At 39.3% G+C, this 22,736-nt stretch overlaps 1 protein-coding gene across 2 annotated transcripts in view; it reads left to right on the top strand.

Annotated features, from left to right (window-relative positions):
* The window catches only part of SMAP2 (small ArfGAP2), a 56,309-nt gene that overhangs the window by 23,544 nt on the left and 10,029 nt on the right, over positions 1-22,736 (top strand). The window contains exons 2-6 of one of the 2 annotated variants that reach the window (XM_064281788.1): positions 1,779-1,880; positions 12,882-13,015; positions 14,562-14,647; positions 15,645-15,723; positions 22,467-22,553. In XM_064281788.1, coding sequence (XP_064137858.1) covers positions 14,565-14,647; positions 15,645-15,723; positions 22,467-22,553 — 249 coding nt within the window. In that variant the 5' untranslated portion in view covers positions 1,779-1,880; positions 12,882-13,015; positions 14,562-14,564. The remainder of the gene's footprint in view (positions 1-1,778; positions 1,881-12,881; positions 13,016-14,561; positions 14,648-15,644; positions 15,724-22,466; positions 22,554-22,736) is intronic. The other variant, XM_003415527.4, reaches the window with a different exon arrangement.

Here is a 22,736-nt window from a genome sequence, read left to right on the forward strand (position 1 = left end):
AAAATTTAAAGGAAATGAGTAGCCAACGTATAAAGGACCTGAGGAAAGCTGCTGCACCCAACTGTGGACATGTGCCCTGTCTTAGCCCTGGCTCTTTGGTTGTTTTATTGCTTTGGATTTTTATTCCTTTCTCTTGGCCCTTTTTAAGTTGTATTTAATTTTGTGGTCCTCCCTTACTCAGTGCTGAGCAAAGTCAAGGCCAGTCCACTGTCTGTGTAAGCATTGCTAACAACTAGAGAAAGATGAAGAATGTCTTTCTTTTCTTCCACTAGACCCCAGTTGGCTTCCCTGTTGCCTTCTGAGTGTACAGGCATAATGTCTTTAGAAAAAAGCCATTTTAAGTTAACTGCTAAGATGGGTTTAGATGTTGATCGATTAATCCTTTAATCAGTGAATACATAGCAGCGTTCTACTTTACTAACCTCTTTTTTCTGGTTACCTGGTAGGAGGATAATATTGCTTTACTTCATCTATACTCAGTAGCAATCCGATTGCCATACCTGTTATATTATCGATCTCCTGGATTAAGTTGGCTCAACTGGTTTTGCTCTCTTTTGCTAGAATCTCGAAGCCTCCATCTTTATCGTGCATACTTTGATATTTTATATAAATATGGGAGGAGTATAAAACCAGCACCAGGAAGTAGAAGTGGTAAGAAGGCAGGGACTCAGTCAATACAAGTTTGCCTCGCTATCCGAAAGTACAGCATTCCTATGAAACTTTTTGTAAGCCAAAGTGCCATAAAGCCAAGAAGTAATTACCATTAATTTATACGAGGAAAAATTTTGAACGTTCCCAGACCCAAAAACTAACCTACCAATCATACCAGATAACACATAAAGCCTGGGCAGGAGCTGTGGGTGATGATCCCGGAAGGGTGGACCACCAGGGACTGGTGGAGTGCACCCAGGGGCCATCGGGCAAGGGGGCGGCCGTCACTGCAGCGTCCTGGGCACTGAACACCTTCAGAGGATGGGCAGCAGGAGGACGAGGAGAAGGGGGAGGGAGAGGACGAGGGGGAGAGGAGGGGAAGGGGGAAGGGGAGGAGGAGGCAGCTGAGGGAGGCCTGGGGGAGGAGCTTCTGGGCTTTCTGACCAGGGTGCCCCCCAGCCTCGCTGGCCTGGACTGCATGCCGCCCCCTCAGGCATGTCGCACTTTGAGTTCCCAGACTACCACACCCCCCGAGGTTGCCAAGACGATCAAGGGGGACTGGCGCACCTCTAGCACCGCTGACCTGGTTTTCAACTACTGATCCCACTGTCAGCGGGGACACATGCCGCCAAACCAGCTGTTTACCTAGAGGAAAGCTGTTTTCTCTTTTCGCCTTTTTTCGTAAAGGCGAAAATCCTCTTCTGTTTTCTTTTAGTTAATGAATCTTTCGGTTATGGAAAACAGGTACTAATGTAGATCTTTCCTAAAAGTGAAGTGGCAGAAATGAACTTTCAAATAGCGGGAGAAACCTATGTAAGGAAGGCATCTCTAACAGTGCCACCTAACAGCACAACTGGCTACCTTTTGAAATATGACATAACTGACTTAGCACTAGAGGTGTTCGAGGACGGTCTGGGTGCTCACCTAGAGAAGGGGCTCCTTCATTCAGTGGGAGGTTGGATTCAATGACTTCTAAGGTTCTTTCTACCTCTGATTTTCTAATTTTAAATTCTTTGGTATAGTATTTACCTTTATGCTTGAATTAATCTCAGAAATGTTTGAATTTGCTTCATCTCAAACATTTAAAAAGTTTAACGTTTGCTGTTTTTTCAAATGTATGACTGTAGACAGTGTCGCTTTTATGACAAACGGAAACAACATTCTTGCAAGATGGACCGGATGGGAATGGACTTCTCTTGCAGAGCACTCTAACAGCAGAGGTTGATTGAGTAAGCACTTAGTTTGGTCTTATGGTTCCTTAAAATGTTTGTACTTTCAGAAGTTTAAAGTATTTTTTATTGTTATTTTGAAATAGGGAACTGAGTGAATTCTCTTTTGGGTAGATGGAAATAGACTGGTAAACATACCTCTCAGCAGTCCTACTTGATTTCTCCAAGACGGCACTAGTGTTTCTGTGTATTCCCCTTTGTAATGAATCAAGGAATAGAGGGGAATAATGAAGGGAACTGAGGTTACAAATTAGAATTGTTTTTCAAACAAATACTGCTTCTTTCTCACTTTGACTCCCAAATGAGTTATTAAGTGTCATAAGTCATGTTATAAGTCAAAGAGAGTCAACTTCTACTTTAAAATCAGAGTTGGTAAATTTTTCCTTATGTGGCTATCTCATTTTAAACCAGTTTTCAGTGCCAGTCACAGGCTCCATAAACTGAATGTGATCTCGTTTGTTAGATTCATCAAGATCTAGCATCTTCATAAAGTGTTTATGATATTTCGAATTTTCAGAACCATTGACTGCTAAGATGCCCTGATGGCACAGTGGCTAAAGTGCTCAGCTACTAACCCAAAGGTCGACAGTTCAAACTCACCAGCCGCTCCTTGGAAACCCTCTAGGGCAGTTCTCCTCTGTCCTGTAGAGTCGCTATGAGTTGGAAACAACTTGGCAGCAAGGGGTTTTATTGAAGGTTAAGCAGGAAGGGACCTAAAAATTACCTACTATCATGTTATAGATGGGAGCCCTGGTGGCACAGTAGCTAAGAGCTCAGCCACTAACCAAAATATCCACAGTTCGGATCCACCAGCCGCTCCTTGAAAACCCTATGGGGCCGTTCTGCTCTGTCTTATAGAGTCACTTTGGCAATGGGGTTTTTTATTTAATCATCTTATAGAGCTGGAGTAGTAGAAGGGCCCTTAAAACTCATCATGCACCCACCTATTATGCATGGATCATTTCTTTACCATCCCTGAGAGTTGATTATCCAGCTACTACTTGAATATCTGCCAACCAAAAAAAGAGAACCCATTGCTGTCGAGTTGGTTCCAACTCATAGCAACCCTACAGGACGCAGTAGAACCGCCCCATAGGGTTTCCAAGGCTGTGATCTTTATGGAGGCAGACTGCCATATCCTTCTCCCATGGAGCAGCTGATGGGTTCAAACTGCTGACCTTTCACTTAGCAGCCGAGTGCTTAAGCCACTGTGCTACCAGAGCTCCCTTTGAACATCTGCACTTACTAGAATTTTACTATTTCTGGATATGCTGCATTTGTTTTCACACAACCTCAATTGTTAGAAAATTCTTCCCTAGAGTGTGCTAAAATGAACTTCTACTTATTGGTGCTAATTCTGCCTTTGGAGCTTTGCCAAACTAACCTAACCCCTTTTCTGTGTGATAGCTTAGCCTGTAAAGTGTTTGAAAACTTCTCCCTTCATTTAGCAAAACAAGGAAAATTGTGTAATTTTTTTAATGTTGCTTGTTGATGAACTCATTTAACAAATATTTATTGTATAACTATCTTCTGCTTGCTAGCATTATGTTAAATGTCTGAAATAAATGATGATGGGACCTGATATATTTAGGGCAAGAGAGACCTGTGAGCAACTAATTGAAATAAGATATTAAATAATGAAGCCACCACTCGTCTGTCAGTTTGTCATACTGTGGTGGCTTGCATGTTGCTGTGATGCTGGAAGCTATGCCACCAGTATTTCAAATACCAGCAGGGTCAACCATGATGGACAGGTTTCAGCAGAGCTTCTGCTAAGACAGACTGGGAAGAAGGACCTGGCAATCTACTTCTGAAAAAATTGGCTAGTGGAAACCTTATGGATAGCAGCAGAACATTGTCTGATATAGTGCCAGAAAATGAGCCTCTCAGGTTGGAAGGCACTCAAAACACGACTGGGGAAGAGCTGCCTTCTCCAAAGTAGAATCAACCTTAATGACACGGATGGAGTCAAGCTTTCAGGACCTTCATCTTCTGATGTGGCACAACTCAAAATGAGAAGAAACAGCTGCAGACATCCATTAATAATCAGAATGTGCAATGTACAAAGTATGAAGCAAGGAAAATTGGACATTGTCAAAAATGAAATGGAATGCTTGAAGATCAATATCCTAGGCATTAGTGAGCTGAAGTGGACTGGTATTGGCTGTTTTGAATCAGACAAGCATATGGTCTGCTCTGCCAGGAACAATAAACTGAAGAGGAACAGCATTGCATTCATTGTCAAAAAGAACATTTCAAGATCTAGCCTGAAGTACAACGCTGTCAGTGATGGGATAATATCCGTACACGTACAGGGAAGACCATTTAATATGACTGTTCGTCAAACTTACACACCAACCACTAATGCCAAAGTTGAAGAAATTGAAGATTTTTACCAACTCCTGTCATCTGAAATTGATCAAACAAGCAGTCAAGATGCATTGATAATTTCTGGTGATTAGAATGTGAAAGTTGGAAACAAAGAAGAAGGATCAGTAACGGGAAAATACAGCCTTGTGATAGAAATGACATGGGAGATGCCATGATAGACTTTTAAAAAATCAGCAACTTATTCATTAGAAGTATGGTTTGCAACAACATAAATGGTGGCTATACATGTGGACGTCACTGAACAGAATACACAGGAATCAGATCAACTACATCTGTGGAAAGAGATGATGGAGAAGCTCGATATTACCAGTCAGAACAAGGCCAAGGACCAATTGCAAAACAGACCATCAATTGCTCCTATGCAAGTTCAAGTTGAAGCTGAAGAAAATTAAAATGAATCCATGACAGCCAAAGTATGACCTTGAGTATATTCCACCTGAATTTAGAGACCATCTCAAGAATAGATTTGACATATTGAACACAAATGACCAAAGACCAGACAGGTTATGGGATGACAACAAGGGCATCATACATGAAGAAGCAAAAGGTCATTAAAAAGACTGAAAAGGAAAAAAAAAAAGAAAAGACCAAAATGGATGTCAGAAGAGACTCTGAAACTTGCTCTTAAATGTACAGTAGCTAAAGCAAATGGAAGAAATGATGAGATGAAAGAGTTGAACAGAAGAGTTCAAAGGGCGGCTCGAGAAGACAAAGTAAAGTATTATAATGAAACGCACTAAAGACCTCGAGTTAGAACACCAAAAGGGAAGAACACACTTGGCATTTCTCAAGCTGAAAGAACTAAAGAAAAAATGCAAGCCTTGAGTTGCAATATTGAAGGATTCTATGGGCAAAAAATTGAACAACACAAAAAGCATCAAAAGAAGGTGAAAGGATTACAGAGCCACTATATCAAAAAGAAATGGTCGATGTTCAACCATTTCAGGAGGTAACAAACGATCAAGAACCTACGGTACTGAAGGAAGAAGTCCAAGCTGTGCACTGAAGGCATTGGCAAAAAACAAGGCTCCATGAACTGACAGAATACCAATTAAGATGTTTCAACAAATGGATGCAGTGTTAGAAGCGTTCACTTGTCTATGCCAAGAAATTTGGAAGACAGCTACTTGGCCAATTGACTAGAAGAGATCCATATTTGTACCCATTCTGAAGAAAGGTTATCCAACAGAATGCAGAAATTACTGAACAATGTCATTGGTAACACACCAAGTAAAATTATGCTAAAGACAACTCAAAAACAATTGCAGCAGTACATCGACAAGGAACTGCCAGAAATTCAAGCCGGATTCAGAAGAGGACGAGGAATGAGGGATATCATTGCTAGTGTCAGATGGATCTTGGCTGAAAGCAGAGAATACCAGAAAGATGTTTACCCGTGTTTTATTGATTACACAAAGGCATTCAACAGTGTGGATTATAACAAATTATGGATATCATTGTGAAGAATGGGAATTCCAGAACACTTAATTGTGCTCATATGGAACGTGTACACAGACCAAGAGGCAGTCATTTGAACAGAGCAAGGGGATATTGCATGGTTTAAAATCAGAAAAGGTGTGCATCAGTATTGTATCCTTTCACCATACTTATTCAATCTGTATGCTGAGGAAATAATCTGAGAAGCTGGACTATATGAAGAAGAACGTAGCATCAGGATTGAAAGAAGATTCATTAACAACCTGCAATATGCAGATGACACAACTTTGCTTGCTGAAAATGCAGAAGATTTGAAGCACTTACTGATGAAGATCAAAGACCACAGCCTTCAGTATGGACTACACCTTAACATAAAAAAAGAAAAACACTCAAAAACTGGACCAATAAGCAACATCGTGATTAACAGAGGAAATACTGAAGTTGTCAAGGATTTCATTTTACTTGGATCCACGATCAAGGCTCATAGAAGCAGCAGTCAAGAAATCAAATGACATATTTCATTTGGCAAACCTGGTGCAAAAGACCTCTTTAAAGTGTTAAAAAGCAAAGATGTCACCTTGAGGACTAAGATGCACCTGCCTCAAGCAATAGTATATTCAGTCACCTCATATGCATGCAAAAGCTGGACGAATGAATAAGGAAGACCAAAGACGAATCAAAGTCTTTGAGTTATTGTGTTGGCAAAGAATGTTAAATATACCATGGACTGCCAAAAGGACAAACACGTTTGTCTTGGAAGAAGTACAGCCGGATTGCTCCTCAGAAAGGAAGATGGCGAGACTTTGCCATGTACTTTGGACATGTTATCAGGAGGGACGGGTCCCTGGGGAAGGACATCATGCTTGGTCAAGTGGAGGGTCAGCGAAAAAGAGGAAGACTCTCAGTGAGATGGATTGACACAGTGGCTGCAATAATAGGCCCAAACATAGCAACAACTGTGAGGATGGTTCAGGACCGGGCAGTTTTTTGTTCTGTTGTACATAGTGGTGCTAGGAGTCAGAACTGACTCAACAGCAGCTAACAACAACAAATAATGAAGAGGAAAGCGTACAGTGGATAATGAGCCATAGAGAAGATTAAGCTTTATCCCATCGGAGGACTTTGGACTGGGTTTTAAAAAGTTTGTCAAGCAGAGAATAGGGAAGAAGGCCACGTCAGGTAGGATGAATGGTGTAAGTAAAGACGTGGAGGTGTGAAGGCATGGCTTATTTCAGAATGATGACTTGCTCACTGTGTATACAGCACAGACTCCTAAAGGGCTTTAGAGGTCATAGACGGAGTTTCAACTTATTCTGCAGTCAATAAGGAACCATAGAAGGTTGTGTTGTTTTGTTTTGAAAATGCCCGTATTGTTTTTTCTCATTACAAAAGTAATACAAGCTCATGCAAACAATTCAGAGTGTATAAAGATATAGAGAAGGAAATACATATTTCAAACCCCACTCCCCAGAAATAATAGCTTTCAATATTTTATGTATATTCTAGACATTTTTTCTGTGCATACACACATACAGTTATTAACATTTCTAAACAAAATTAAATTGTTCCATATATACTATTTTAAAACAATTAAAAATTACTATTTCATGGAGATATCTCTCTGTATAATAGAGAGCTACATAATTTTTCTCCATTGTAGGGAGATGCAATTTCTTGACATAATCTCCTACTGATGTTTCCAATTTTTATAAACATGTAGTAATTAAGTTACCTAATACATTTCTTTATGTTCTTGACCTGCTGCTTCCCTCGATGGATTCTTACAACTGAGTTGAAGAATTCACTTACTTTTAATTAAATTTTTAGCAAATTTTTCTTCCCTGCTATGTGCAAAAAACTGTGCTATGCCCTGGGAATATGACAGTGAATGACACAGATCTGGTTTCTGCTCCTATGACACGTATAGTTTAGGGGGAAAGACAGATATTGAACAATGACACAAGTAAATATGTTATTACCGAATGTGGTAAGGATTAGGAAGAAAAAGTAAAGGGTACAGTGCAAGTTTATAACCTTAAAAAAAGCCCTTATCTTTTAGAGATATATACTGAAGTCTTTACAGGTGAAATGGTATGGTGTTTGGGATTTGCTTCAAAATAAGCCAAGGCTGAGGATGAGGAAAAATTGCTGGAAGTCTAGCTAAAACAAATTGGCCAGGAGTTGATAATTCCTGAAGCTTGTGGTCCATTATACTTTAGTTTTATATGTTTGAAATTTTCCATACCAAGGTGGTAAAAACCAAAAGAAAGAGTAGAAGAGAAATTATAGTCTGGTTTAGTTTGTGGTGGGCCAAAGGAAGACATCTTTGAGAAAGAAACATTTCAGCTTAGACCCTGGTGATATATAGGAGTTGGCTAGTGGTGAATGATGGTTGCGTAAGAGCTTTTTAGGCAGTAGGAACAGCATGTACAAGGCCATAAGGAAGGAACATGTTGATGCTTTGAGGAAATGAAAAGACCAGTGTCACAGGAGTTGAGGCTGGAGAAGTAGGCATGAACCAGATCATAGGAGGCTTTGGAGACCATGGGTTAAGGGTTTTGTTCTTTATTCCAACAGTAATAGAAGGAGACCTTCCATAGAAGGATATTAAGCAGCAGAGTGACAAGGCTGCTTTTGTTTCTTTAAGAGATCAAGCTTACTGTTTTGTGGAGAATGGTTTTGGTTGGGGGCCAGGGAAGAAGTGAATGTAAAAGTAGAGAGACATTAGGAGCTTATTGCACTAGTCTAAGAGAGATTCTGGTGACTTTGGTTTAGAGAGATAGTGATATAGAGAAAAAAGAGATACTGATTTGAGAGAGGTTTTAGTCTTGGTGGTGATACTGGTGTGGGGTTTGAAGGAGGAAGAGGTATCAAAGATGATGCATAAATTTCTGATGTATGGCAGTGTAAATTACTAAGGTGGAGAATAATGGAGAAAGAGTAGATTTTGTGGCAAGAGATCAAGAGCTCAATATGGAATATGCCCTTCAGAAAATTTGTGCCAATTTGAGAGTACATGTAAGATTTACATTTAGGGATGTGATCTGTACAGATTTGTGTTTTAAAAAGATCATTCTGATGAGAGTTTGGAGACCAGTTTGTTATTAATCTGTGAGTTCTTTAAAAAAAGGGACTCTCATCTTTATTATCTCAGCTTTTGTATCCCCAGTACCTAGCAGGCGAATGTTGGCATATAGTACCTAGCAGGCGAATGTTGGCATATAGTAGGTATTCAGTGAATAATGCTGAAAGAATGAACGCTTGTAGGCGAGAGATGAGAAGGTCTTGGGTAGAGATGGAGAGATTCTGGAAAATTTTTCAAGGTAGAGTCAATAGGACTTGGATCTAAGATGGAATATATTTTCTCCCCCTTCCTTTACCCTTTTTTTTTTCCTTTACCGTTTCAATTGAGAGATTTTCAACAGCTCCACTATGTTGGAAAGTCTAAATATGGTAACATGGGTAGCCATCATTTATCAAATTCTTTTTTCTGCAACATTTATTTGCTTGGAACTCCATGAGAGGTTAGGGTCAACTCACAAAATGGTTGATTATTAAAGGAGCAGTAATTATTATAATAGTAGCTTTAAACCATCTGATACTCCAGGTTTCCTCCTCTCTGCTGAGTTTTTAGGCCCACAACCCTTCTAAGTCTGGCAGCTCCAGCGGTAGGAGAAGTTTTTTTTTTTTTTTTTTTTAATTGTGCAGGGAAGTTTTAACAGCAAGGCAAATTTGTAGGAGACCAGTAGTAGTCATTCAGTATCTAAAAGCTTTCCAGAAGCTGAGTAAATTGGAAATTACCTACGTGCTTTCCATTTTATTAATGGAGAAGTGAGCCCCAGAGGGACTTGTCAAACCCATGCAGTGAGCTCAGGTTTTCCTGATGCTGGGCTGGTACTTAGAGTAGTTGATTTCTTGACTAATCAACCAAATCCATATACTTTCTTCATTTTCACTGATTCCTTATTGCAGGGTGATTACATACATATTAATTTTAATATTGCTTAATGCTGCCTCAGGCTACTGTTGAATATGTTCAGTTAGCCATTACCTTGTATTTGCATTGTGCTAACACTGATGGTGTAGTGGTTAAGTGCTACAGCTGCTAACTAAGAGGTCGGCAGTTCAAATCCAACAGGCACTCCTTGGAAACTCTATGCAGCACTTCTGCTCTGTCCTATAGGGTCGCTATGATTCGGAATCCTCTTGACAGCAGCGAGTTTGGTTGGTTTTTTGGTTTTATCGGTGGAGAAGATGAATGGGAGATAGGTTCTAGAAATCTCATTCTATACCATGTTCTTATATGTTGCTGTTGTTTTTTATTGTCCCTCTACATTCTAGGCACTGCGAGGTGGATATTATTGTACACATTTTGTAGCTGAGGAAACTGAAGCTTAGGAAGTTGAAGTAGCTCTCCAAAGGTCACAGAGCTGATCACTGATGGAGCTCCAACCAAGCCTAAGTCTTTTCTGACTCCAAAGCCTCTACTTTTAATAACTACGTATTTCCCCACATTTCCAGCCATAAAGTAACTTTGGTCTCTTGTATTTTTCTCTTCTCCAATTTCAGAATGTTTTATGGAGCGTGCAGTTATTGACTAAAAAACCCAGCGGCTCAAAACTAAAGGAGACCGAGTGTCTGAGATAGTACTGTCACTGTTTCACTGGAAGAAGGTTGGGGGAGGGATGACAGATATGGGGGCAAAGGAGGATCCCCCCCGGGCTTTCCAGGAGAGTGTCGTTGCCTGTATTTCTGTACCAAGACCTCGTCAGTGGCTCCAGATCAAGTCTTAATTTAATATTCCTCAGAGGCAAAACCTGTTGCTGTCAAGTCAATTCTGACTCATAGTGACTTTATAGGACAGAGTAGAACTGCCCCATAGGGTTTCCAAAGCTGTAAATTTTTACGGAAGCTGACTTTCACGTCTTTCTCCTGTGGAGAGGCTGTTGAGTTCAAATTGCTGACCTTTCGGTTAGCAGCCAACAACTTAACCACTATGCCTCCAGGGCAAAAACCAAAAAAACCCAAACCCACTGCCTTCGAGTGGATTCTGACTCATAGCAACCCTATAGGACAGAGTAGAACTGCCCCATAGAGTTTCCAAGAAGCACCTGGCAGATTGAAACTGCTGACCTCTTGGTTAACAGCTGTAACACTTAACCACTACACCACCAGGGTTTCTACCAGGACAAAAGGACCTTAAATACTCTGGAATGCGGTCTGGAGAATTTCCAGTGTGACAATGTTTTAGATAATTGGGGATTCCCTACTCTGGATTTAGGGCCAAGAAGCAAACAGGCTAACATTCCATAGCTAACTTTTAGTGTTTTGGCTTCTGGACTTTGTTAGCAAACAAATACATTTTAACAATCTTATCATGAGTTCTAGACTCTAGAATCTAGAGCAAAGGAAAAATGGTAAAGAAATATGAAACATTAACTTTTGGCCCTATTTTTAGTCTCATATAGGTCTTTTCAGAATTCCTTTCTGAAAACTGTAACTTAATAATGTACAGCACTTTAGGAAACCTCATTCATACCTGTTTAGGTTTTTCATTTTGTGTTTATATAACTCCCTACCATCCGAAGAAAGTGTGTGAGTTGCATGCAGGTATATCGGCTATATGGCTGAACTACTGTGCAACCTGTCTACAGATTTGGAGGTACCGAAGGTCTTTTTAACAGATCTGAGCCTGTGTGGAGAGTAGCCATAAGAAGGTTTTGGGATAACATTTCAGGCAGAGAACACCACCTGGTGGTTATAAGGAGGATTTAAACATTCGGTATCTGCAGTCTTTGTCACAGAACATGAGTGATATCTTTATCCACAAAAAATTACCTTTTCACTTATAATAACTGTGAATTCAAATTTCTCAGAATGATTTCCTGCCATATGACTCTAGCATTCCTGTTTTAAAACTGCCGTCAAAACCTCTGGCTAAGCAGATCCTTGCCTGTGCCCTGCAGAAGTGAAGCCTCCTGCTCTTTGATGATCCAAGCACAAGTATTGCTTATGTCTGTAGAAACCCAACTGTGTCTTTTCACCTCTTTATTGCAACCTTCACCTGTGACATCATGCTTATTTTATGTGGTAAATTTCTGCCTAGTAGAATGCTGGAGAAGGAAATGGTTTTGGTTTTCAGCAAGTCTTTAGCAGGTGTCATATAAAAGTAAGTCACTTTTTTCTGTTACAGGAATTATGAAGAAGAGTTTGATAATATTCCAGGGTGATTAGCAGGATGAGCAAAGGTGACGGGGACGGGAGATTCTGTAACAGTTTTTTATTAACATACCTGAGATTTTTTTTTTTTTTTTTTGTAATGGGCATCTTCATTATTTAGCCACCTTGAATCTAAGTAATTCTGTAGTTGGGTAAAGTAGGGACATCAGCCCAAGGGGAAAGGATCCTATTAAGCTAATCTGGATGCATGTTTTATAGGCCTGGGGGGAACGGAGGATAAACAACGTTTTAAGTTTCAGGTTGAGCCTTGGGCTGGCACGGCAGGGCTATATCCTTTTTCCTAGGAGGAAAATTGAATCCAGGCCACCACTCTTGAAAGGTTTCTTGGGGGAGGGGTATTCATGGTAAAAGTGCTGGGCAGAATAGAATGTGACACAGCTTTGCACTGTTCTCCTGAGATTTCTCTTTATATAAGTAATGGAGTATTATAACATCTAGGTTTCAATACTCATATTATCAGGCATTGCAAACACTGCTCCATATACAAAAGGCCACATAGTGTATGATTCCATTTATATGAAATGTCCAGAATAGGCAAATCTATGGAGACAGAATTTGTGGTTATCAGGAGCTGGGAGGGATGGGAGGAAAAGGAAAGTGTCCGCTGATGGGTACAGAGTTTCCTTTTGGAATGATGAAAATGTTCTGGAATTAGATAGTAGTGTTGGTTACACACTGTGTGAATATAATGAAAACTATGAATTGTACACTTAGAAATTAAAAATAAATAAAAACAAAAGCTGCTCATGGAGGAATGAACAATAAAAAGTGGTAAAAATCCTGTCTCTTATGTTCTAGTGGAAATGTTGTCTGGTAATCTCACTTGGTGCTTCCTGCTATGCATGGTGAGCAGATAATAGTACAGCTTGGGCCTGGAGTGCCTGGAGTATTGTTATAATACGTACCTTATTACCCTGTTCCTGATCTTCACAGGACCGCGATGGGCCTCCTGGAACATTGGTGTCTTCATCTGCATTCGATGTGCTGGAATCCACAGGAATTTGGGGGTGCACATATCCAGGGTAAAATCAGTTAACCTTGACCAATGGACTCAAGAACAGATTCAGGTACTTGCATAGCCCAAGAGTCAGCTGCTCCCATATTTCCATGTAAAAGTACTTCCATGATGGTGGCATACTGGTTAAGAGCTCAGGCTGCTAACCAAAATGTCAGCAGTTCAGATCCACCAGCCGCTCCTTGGAAACTGTATGGGGCAGTTCTACACTGTCCTATAGGGTCACTATGAGTCGGAGTTGACTTACCGGCAACGGGTTTGGTGTATTTTGCAGGGGGACAAAGTTGAAGATAAAGAAACTTCTAATTGTTAAATACTTAAAATTAATAAATACTTAAATTATCACCCCTTAATAGAGAACTTTTAGATCTTTTTTATTTAAGATGTGAGTTATTCTACTTATATTTTACCTCCTTCAAAACACAGTGTATAGGCTTTTACACCATGGGCCAATGAAGGTATTAAGGAGAATCTTTGGATTATTTTCTAAGACTCATAGCATTTACAGATTTAACATTTTAGTTTTAGATATTTACACATACACAGAACACCCAAATCGTAGACTTATAACAATATCTTATTGCTAAAATGCGTATGGAGCCCTGGTGGCATAAGTAGTTAAGAGCTCGGCTTAGATAGTGGTGTTGGTTGCACACTGAGTTCTGCTACATCTTGTAGCTTCATTATTCTCTATTCTATTCCTGCATTGAAACTTTTTAAAGTGATAAAAAACAAAACAAAACAAAAAAACTTTCTTTTGGGGGCAGGAAAAGAGGTCCGAAAGAAAACCAGTTGCTAATGTTGGTGATGGAAAGAAGAGGTTATTCTTAGCCACAAAATGGCTTAAAAATTACTTTAGACTGTGTTTATAGATTCAGTAAAGATCTAAAAAGGTGAGTTATATTTTTCAGTTATACTTTACTCTGTCTTATAAAGAAATCACATGCTATGGGGTTATTCGAGGATTTGAAGATTTAAAAACATCTTTGATGTTATCCCTCACAGGTGTTGAGGGCTCTACTGTATGCTAACCTAAAAGTTGAAGATTTGAACCCATTCAGCAACTTTGCCAAAGAAAGGCCTGATGAACTGCTTCCATAAAGATTATAGCCAAGAAAACCCTATGGAGCAAATATACTCTGTAACATGCTGAGGTTGTCATGAGTCAGAATTGACTCTATGGCAAGGGTTGTTTTTTTTTTTTTTAAATTAAGAAACATACGTTTATTGGCAATAAAGCTGAGTAGGTTTATTAATAGTATAAACTCAGAATTGTAATAATGATTATTGCCTGCCAGTTAGTTTGATGGGTAGCTATGTGTCTTGGATTTCCAAATGAGATCTTGAATTATTATTGAATTAAATGATTTCTAGAGGCAAATCTTTCAGTACAAGGGGGAGGGAGACAGCTGTGGAGGCAAATGGTTGGAGACTCCTAGTAGAGTAGAGAGAATCATGAATTTAAACACAGGTTTAAATCTTGGTTCTGCCACTCTATAGACTGGTTCTTCATCTGTAAAATGGTGGAATTAGGTGAGAATTTTTTCTGTTCTTTCCTGCTCTGACATTCCATATTTCCATATTCTCTTTAACTGCAGTGCATGCAAGAGATGGGGAATGGAAAAGCAAACCGCCTTTATGAAGCCTACCTTCCTGAGACCTTTCGTCGACCTCAGATAGACCTGTATCTTTTCTGGAGCAATCTAGAAAGCTGAATGGTATTTTGATGTTTTAGGAGAGTCACATATGACTTGAGGCCTGTGATCTGACTAAGCCATCTCTGTGTAGATTAGTCAAAGTCATTGCCTATTTTCTTCTCCTATAACCTAGACACACAAAAAGCACATATATACTTCCTAATGTCACCGGTGTCATGTTGTGTCACATGGAACAATCATTTAGGAATTAAGAATGCAGTGGTTTCACTGTGAATTCTTCTATAAAGTGATATCTCCAATAGTTTTTGGATCTCTGAAACTATTGTTTGATGAAAAGAATAGCTCACTGTGCTCTGTTGAGCCCTGGCAGTCAGCAAAGCTGCCATTCATTTTCATTGCCTTTTTATGTCCTGTGTGAAAGAATGAACAGTTGTTGACTGATTTATCAATAACTTTCTCCCCCTGCCCTTCAACAAGAGATGGTACCCAGCAAACAAAACCAACATCCCTAAGGCCATGTTTCCCAAAATGTGATTTGCAGATAATTTTGTCAGAGTTTTCTTTCTGGTGAGTGCAGGTAGAACCTGCTAAAATCAGATTTGAGCACCCTCTAGAAGACCCCAGGTCAGAATCTGACAATGGGGCACAAAAGTTTATGTTTTTAAGGGGCATTTAGGTGGCTTTTTTTGAGGCCCTTTGACCTAAAGGCTTTAAAATAGATAATCTACTGCTTTAGTTGTGTTCTAGAACAGCCACAGCCACCTCTGATGTCAATGTGAAGGTTAATCCCTCTGCTGCTCTCATCGCTCTAAGGAAAATCATGGGAAATAATGATTCCCTGCAGGAACCATGAAGGAGGCATTCTAAGGTTTTGGTCAGGGAAACTGCATATGAAGAGACATGAGCCATATGGGAAAGCCAGGGAGGGAGGGAGAACAAAGCTCCATGGGATACCAACTGACCTTTTTTTATTCATAGTGTTGGTAAGACTTGTTTGATTCCTCCTTAATAAGCTTTTTGCAGAGCTGTTGAAGGATTTATCCGAGATAAATATGAGAAGAAGAAATACATGGACCGAAGTCTGGACATAAATGCCTTTAGGGTTGGTTGTAAATCTTTCAAGTTTTGTTCATAATAAGTAGCTTACTTATAAATCAAGCTAGAAAAAAAATTGAAGAACAGCTACCAAAATACCATAAAGCCATTTAAAAATTGCAGAAGTGGAAAAGAGCCAGTTATTGAATCAAGACCATGAGATATCATGGAATAAAGTTTTGCCTACACGATAGGCAGGGCAAACCAATAGTGAAATTCTTTGCCTTGATCTCTATTTAGATGTTGTTAGTGATTCCCAGTTCCAAATTATTTCTTGACATGGACATGTTGGGTATACTAGATCAAACAGAATAATATATGTGTAGAAGGTATGTATGTACACATGCATGTATACTTTTTTTTTTTCTGTAAATGAAGTCAATAAAATTAGATGTAGCCAAGTCACCAAAGTTCCTTGAGTATGGCCAAAGTATATTTCCAGTATTACCTGGCAATACCCATTGTACTGATGGATCGATTGCCAATAGGACCCTTGTTCAGATCAGAGAAGGGTTTCAGAGGGTTCCAGTTGTGAAGTACACTTTCCATCTTAGGCATATGGTTAGAATCTGAAATACAATGTATGATAACCTGAACAAGTATAATGCACAGGAGAAAATATAACACGGTTTCTGGAAGAAGAGAATATGCCTGACTAATGACAGCTAAAAGAGAACCACTAAATAATGACTAGACTGGTCAGGATCAACTCAACAGCAATGGCTTTTAGATCAAAGGAATCCCTAGCTGGTGCAAATGGTTAACATGGTTGGCTACTAACTGAAAGATTGGAGGTTCAGGTCCACCCAGAGGTGCCTCAGAAGGAAGGCCTGGCAATCTACTTCTGAAAAATCAGCCACTGAAAACCAAATGGAGCAGAGTTCTACTCTGACACACATGGGGTTGCCATGAGTCAGAATTCACTCAAGGGCAACTGGTTTAGACTATCAAAAAGTCTTTGACAAGAGTCTACAGTAAATAAATGTCTAAATGCAAAACAGAACCACAAAGTAAACTTAAAAATACAGAAAAAAAGGAAGTATAACATACATAGGAAAAAGTGTTAACTATTTCTCTTAGAAATGGTTGACTACTTCTTCAGCCATGTAAGTATAGAGAATATGGGATTCTTTAGTTCTAGCACAGGTCCTATCTGTCTGTCTGTGTATTTATTGTTTTTTTTTTTAGTGGAGGATATACTAGCCAGTGAAAACACTGAGTTTGCAGGGGCTCTAAGCCCTTTCGGGTAATTAAAAGTCAAGCTAATTAGAATCAGCTCCACAGTGATCTTTTTCAGGTTGTGTGAAAAGAGGTATTAAACAGGTGAGTTTCATTATAGACAAGTACGTGTAAAATAATACATGCGTTGTTGTTAGGTGCCGTCGAGTCAGTTCCGACTCGTAGCGACCCTGTGCACAACAGAATGAAACACTGCCCAGTCCTGCGCCATCCTTACAGTCATTGTTATGCTTGAGCTCATTGTTGCAGCCACTGTGTCAATTCCACCTCGTTGAGGGTCTTCCTCTTTTCCGCTGACCCTGTACTCTGCCAAGCATGATGTCCTTCCCCAGGGACTGATCCCTCCTGACAACATGTCCAAAGTATGAAAGACACAGTCTCACCATCCTTGCTTCTAAGGAGCATTCTGTTTGTACTTCTTCTAAGACAGATTTGTTTGTTCTTTTGGCAGTCCATGGTATATTCAATATTCTTCACCAACACCACAATTCAAAGGCGTTCAACTCTTCTTCGGTCTTGCTTATTCATTGTCCAGCTTTCACATGCATATGATGCAATTGAAAATACCATGGCTTGGGTCAGGCACACTTTAGTCTTCAGGGTGACATCTTTGCTCTTCAACACTTTGAAGAGGTCCTTTGCAGCAGATTTGCCCATTGCAATGCGTCTTTTGATTTCTTGACGACTGCTTCCATGGGTGTTGATCATGGATCCAAGTAAAATGACATCCTTGACAACTTCAATCTCCTCTCCGTTTATCATGATGTTGCTCATTGGTCCAGTTTGTTTTGTTTACGTTGAGGTGTAATCCATACTGAAGGCTGTGGTCTTTGATCTTCATCAGTAAGTGCTTCAAGTCCTCTTTACTTTCAGCAGGCAAGGTTGTGTCATCTGCATAACGCAGGTTCTTAATGAGTCTTCCTCCAATCTTGATGCCCTGTTCTTCTTCATATAGTCCAGCTTCTCATATTATTTGTTCAGCATACAGATTAAATAGGTATGGTGAAAGAATACAACCCTAACGCACCCCTTTCCTGACTTTAAACCAATCAGTATCCCCTCGTTCTCTACAAACAACTGCCTCTTAATCTGTGTAAAGGTTCTTCATGAGCACAATTAAGTGTTCTGGAACTCCCATTTTTCACAGTGTTATCCATAGTTTGTTATGATCCACACAGTCAAATGCCTTTGCATAATCAGTAAAACACAGGTAAACATCCTTCTGGTATTCTCTGCTTTCAGCCAGGATCCCTCTGACATCAGCAATGATATCCCTGGTTCCACATCCTCTTCTGAAACCAGCCTGAATTTCTGGTGGTTCCCTGTAGATATACTGCTGCAGCCGTTTTTGAATGCTCTTCAGCAGAATTTTGCTTGCGTGTGATATTAATGATATTGTTCTATAATGTCCACATTCGGTTGGATCACCACCTTTCTTGGGAATAGGCATAAATATGGATCTCTTCCAGTCAGTTGGCCAGGAAGCTGTCTTCCGTATTTCCTGGCATAGACGGGTGAGCACCTCCAGTGCTGCATCTGTTTGTTGCAACATCTCAAATGATATTCCGTCAATTCCTGGAGCCTTGTTTTTTGCCAATGCCTTCAGAGCAGCTTGGACTTCTTCCTTCAGTACCATCGGTTCCTGATCATATGCCACCTCTTGAAATGGTTGAATATCGACTAATTCTTTTTGGTATAATGACTCTGTGTATTCCTTCCATCTTCTTTTGATGCTTCCTGCATCATTTAATATTTTCCCCATGGAATCCTTCACTGTTGCAACTCAAGACTTGAATTTTTTCTTCAGTTCTTTCAGCTTGAGAAACACCGAGTGTGTTCTTCCCTTTTGGTTTTCCATCTCCAGCTCTTTGCACATGTCATTATAATACTTTATTTTGTCTTCTCGAGAGGCTCTTTGAAATCTTCTGTTCAGTTCTTTTACTTCATGAATTCTTCCTTTTGCTTTAGCTGCTCAACGCTCAAGAGCAAGTTTCAGAGTCTCCTCTGACATCCATCTTGGTCTTTTCTTTCCTGTCTTTTCAGTGACCTCTTGCTTTCTTCTTGGATGATGTCCTTGATGTCATTCCACAACTCGTCTGGTCTTAGGTCACTAGTGTTCAATGCGTCAGATCTATTCTTGAGATGGTCTCTAAATTCAGGTGGGATATACTCAAGGTCATATTTTGGCTTTCGTGGGCTTGCTCTGATTTTCTTCAGTTTCAGCTTGAACTTGCATAGGAGCAATTGATGGTCTGTTCCGCAGTCGGTCCCTGGCCTTGTTCTGACTGATGATATTGAGCTTTTCCATCGTCTCTTTCCACAGATGTAGTCAATTCGATTTCTGTGTGTTCCATCTGGCGAGGTCCATGTGTATAGTCGCCGTTTATGTTGGTGAAAGACAGTATTTGCAATGAAGAAGTCGTTTTGGTCTTGCAAAATTCTATCATTCTATCTCTGGCATTGTTCTGTCACCAAGGCCATATTTTCCAAATACTGATCCTTCTTCTTTGTTTCCAACTTTCGCATTCCAATCGCCAGTACTTATCAATGCATCTTGATTGCATGTTTGATCAGTTTCAGACTGCAGGAGCTGATAAAAATCTTCTATTTCTTCATCCTTGGCCCTAGTGGTTGGTGCGTAAATTTGAATAATAGTCATATGAACTTGTCTTCCTTGTAGGCATATGGATATTATCACGGACAGCGTTGTATTTCAGGATAGATCTTGAAATGTTCTTTTTGATGATGAATGCAACACCATTCTTCTTCGAGTTGTCATTCCCAGCATAGTAGACTACATGATTGTCCGATTCAAAATGTCCAATACTAGTCCACTTCAGCTCACTAATGCCTAGGATATCAATGTTTATGTGTTCCATTTCATTTTTGACGATTTGCAATTTTCCTAGATTCATACTTCGTACATTCCAGGTTCCGATTATTAATGGATGTTTGCAGCTGTTTCTTCTCATCTTGAGTCGTGCCACATCAGCAGATGAAGGTCCCGAAAGCTTTACTCCATCCACGTCATTAAGGTTGACTGTACTTTGAGGAGGCAGCTCTTCCCCAGTCATCTTTTGAGTGCCTTCCAACCTAGGGGGCTTATCTTCCAGCACTATATCAGTCAATGTTCTGCTGCTATTCATAAGGTTTTCACTGGCTAATGCTTCTCAGAAGTAGACTGCCGGGTCTTTCTTCCTAGTCTGTCTTAGTCTTGAGGCTCAGCTGAAACCTGTCCTCCATGGGTGACCCTGCTGGTATCTGAATATCGGTGGCATAACTTCCAGTGTCACAGCAACACACAAGCCCCCACAGTATGACAAACTGACAGACACGTGGGGAATATATGTAGTTAGGTTAAAAAAATTCCTCCTCTGTTAGTATAAAGAACTCTTATCTCTCAGTCATCCAGAAAAGGGACCTGAAACCTATCATAATTGTTCCTACAAGGAATTAATCCAGTGTTAAAAAAAAAAAAAAAAAAACGCTCACATGATATCATCAAAAAGAGTTTGGAAACAAAGCGCACACATTTCCCTCTATTTGTAGACAACTGGTGTCAATCTACCTAACTCTGTTCATTTTACCTGAGATATGAAATCAGATGAGGTCCAGAGGAGGGTATCTGAGGTAATCCAGAATATGGAGGAGGAGGGGAGAGTTGGTGAATGGAGATAGAGTCCTCCAGGTGTTCTTTCATAATTGTATTACCGGTGGACCATACCCATGAAGACAAATCTCTTTTGCTAACAGGATGTTTTCATTTAGGAAGGAAATACATCCTGTTTACCAAAAAGTTATTTCAAATTTTTTATTTGATGTGCTCAGACTTTTAAAAATATTCTTGGGAAGATATTTATATTAAGAATTAATATTTGCTAAGTGAAGACATTTAATATCAAACTGAAAAGAAACTGGCTTTGTTAATTAAAGAATATCTTTTTTTAATGGACAGTTAAAACTTTTTGACTTCAACATGGGAAATTTTTAATGAGTTTATTCCGAAAGACAGATAATGAATATTAAGTGCTACTCTATGTATGAAACAGATACAGTTGCATGTGTTCTTTGTGATTATAAAATTATTTTATAGAAAATATGCAAAATAAAGGGAAAAGTCCATGCAATTTCACCATCTTTACTAAATGATTATCATCTTAGTGTGTTCCTTTTTTTTTTTTTTTCTATATAGTTACTTTTGGGGGACGTAATTATAACAGTTACATAGAATGTCTTCTGCTTTTATTCCATTCAACATGTCATGCATTCCCATGTTACTTATAGGATTTTCATAATTTTTAATTGTTACATCTTTTTTCAGTGAGTGGCTGTTCTGTGGTATATAGGTTGTTTTTTAAGTTCTTCTTTAGCATGAATAATTCTGGGGTGAACTTCAAGACACATACAACTTTTTCTATCTTTTGGATTAACTTCTTAAGATATATTCCCAGATATGATATTATTTAGGGCAAAGGGTTTCAGTATTTGTGTCTTCATACCTTTGCCAATATACTTTTCAGAAATTACACCATTTCACACTGCTTTGTTTGTTTTTCCAGCATGTATAAGAGCACTGGTTTTACTTTAACTTTGTGGACATTAGATTATGTTATCGTTGTTAGTTAGATCCATCTGGGCCCCCAAAATACATTTTAAAGTACATTTTTTTAATCACTAGCAAGGTTGAACATTTTTTCATACATATGTTATACTTTTTATGTGTCCGTATTTTTAAGTTTAGTTTGTGGTTCTATTTTACATTTAGAAGTTTATTTGATATTAAAAATGTGACTAATAATGTTATAATCTGTAAAAGTATTGTGAAGCTTCCTCTGAAAGTAGCAAAAACTGAGAGAGACTTTCTAATATTTTGTTTTTATGTGCTTTTTGGCTTTATTAGGTGGCCCATGCAGGACACCCTTAAAAGGATACTTTAACCCTTTTGCTGTTTTTTACCTTATTTCCTTGTGGTTTTTGTTTTTTTTTTTAATTTTAAGGGGCTCAAAATTGAGGTTTATTTTAAAAAAGGAGATGAAAATTGAGAGACCCTATGATTCAATTTATAAAATTGTGAAGGTTACATGCTGAATAAGATGAATAGGAACTTCTTTGCCGATATACCAAGATGAGGGGAGACCTCTCAAAGCATGAGCAAGTTAAATTGGGGCAAAAATGGACAGCAAACTGGTGAAATTTTTTAGCTTCTGTAGATAGCCTAATCTGAAAATGTCAAGAATCACAAGTGGGTTAGACAGTACCTAGAGGCAGGGCCATTATGGGTTGCTTAAGATGTTGATGCGTGCCTCTGACAGCACTGAGGCTCATGTGGAAGAGGTCAACTCTCGTGCCCCCAAACCAAGAGCTCCCCCCCTACCCAAGTTTGTCAGACTCTTGCATCAGAATCAATAGGGATGTTTTGTGTCCTTTTTGGGCACTTGGGATTATAATTTATCGAACTGTTAGTTACCAAGGGGCCTGAGTTCTTTGTTTTGTTTGTCAAATTATTAATAGAAAGAAAAAGATGACAAGTGGAAAAGAGGGAGTGAACCAGCTCCAGAGAAAAAAATGGAACCTGTTGTTTTTGAGAAAGTGAAAATGGTAAGTGATAAAGTGTTTATACCGTGTGGACGGCCTCAGGTATGTTTATATATGTGCAGGGAAGAGGCGGGAGTCTCTATGGGGAGGTGGTTTGGGAATTATACCATATTTCACCATTGTACCTGGCGCTAAAGGGTTCCACAGTTAGATTAAATTGCCTGATGCCATTCCTGCTTCTTTCCC

This window comes from Loxodonta africana, chromosome 3 (genome assembly GCF_030014295.1).
Source record: "Loxodonta africana isolate mLoxAfr1 chromosome 3, mLoxAfr1.hap2, whole genome shotgun sequence".
Taxonomy (NCBI): Eukaryota; Metazoa; Chordata; class Mammalia; order Proboscidea; family Elephantidae; genus Loxodonta; species Loxodonta africana.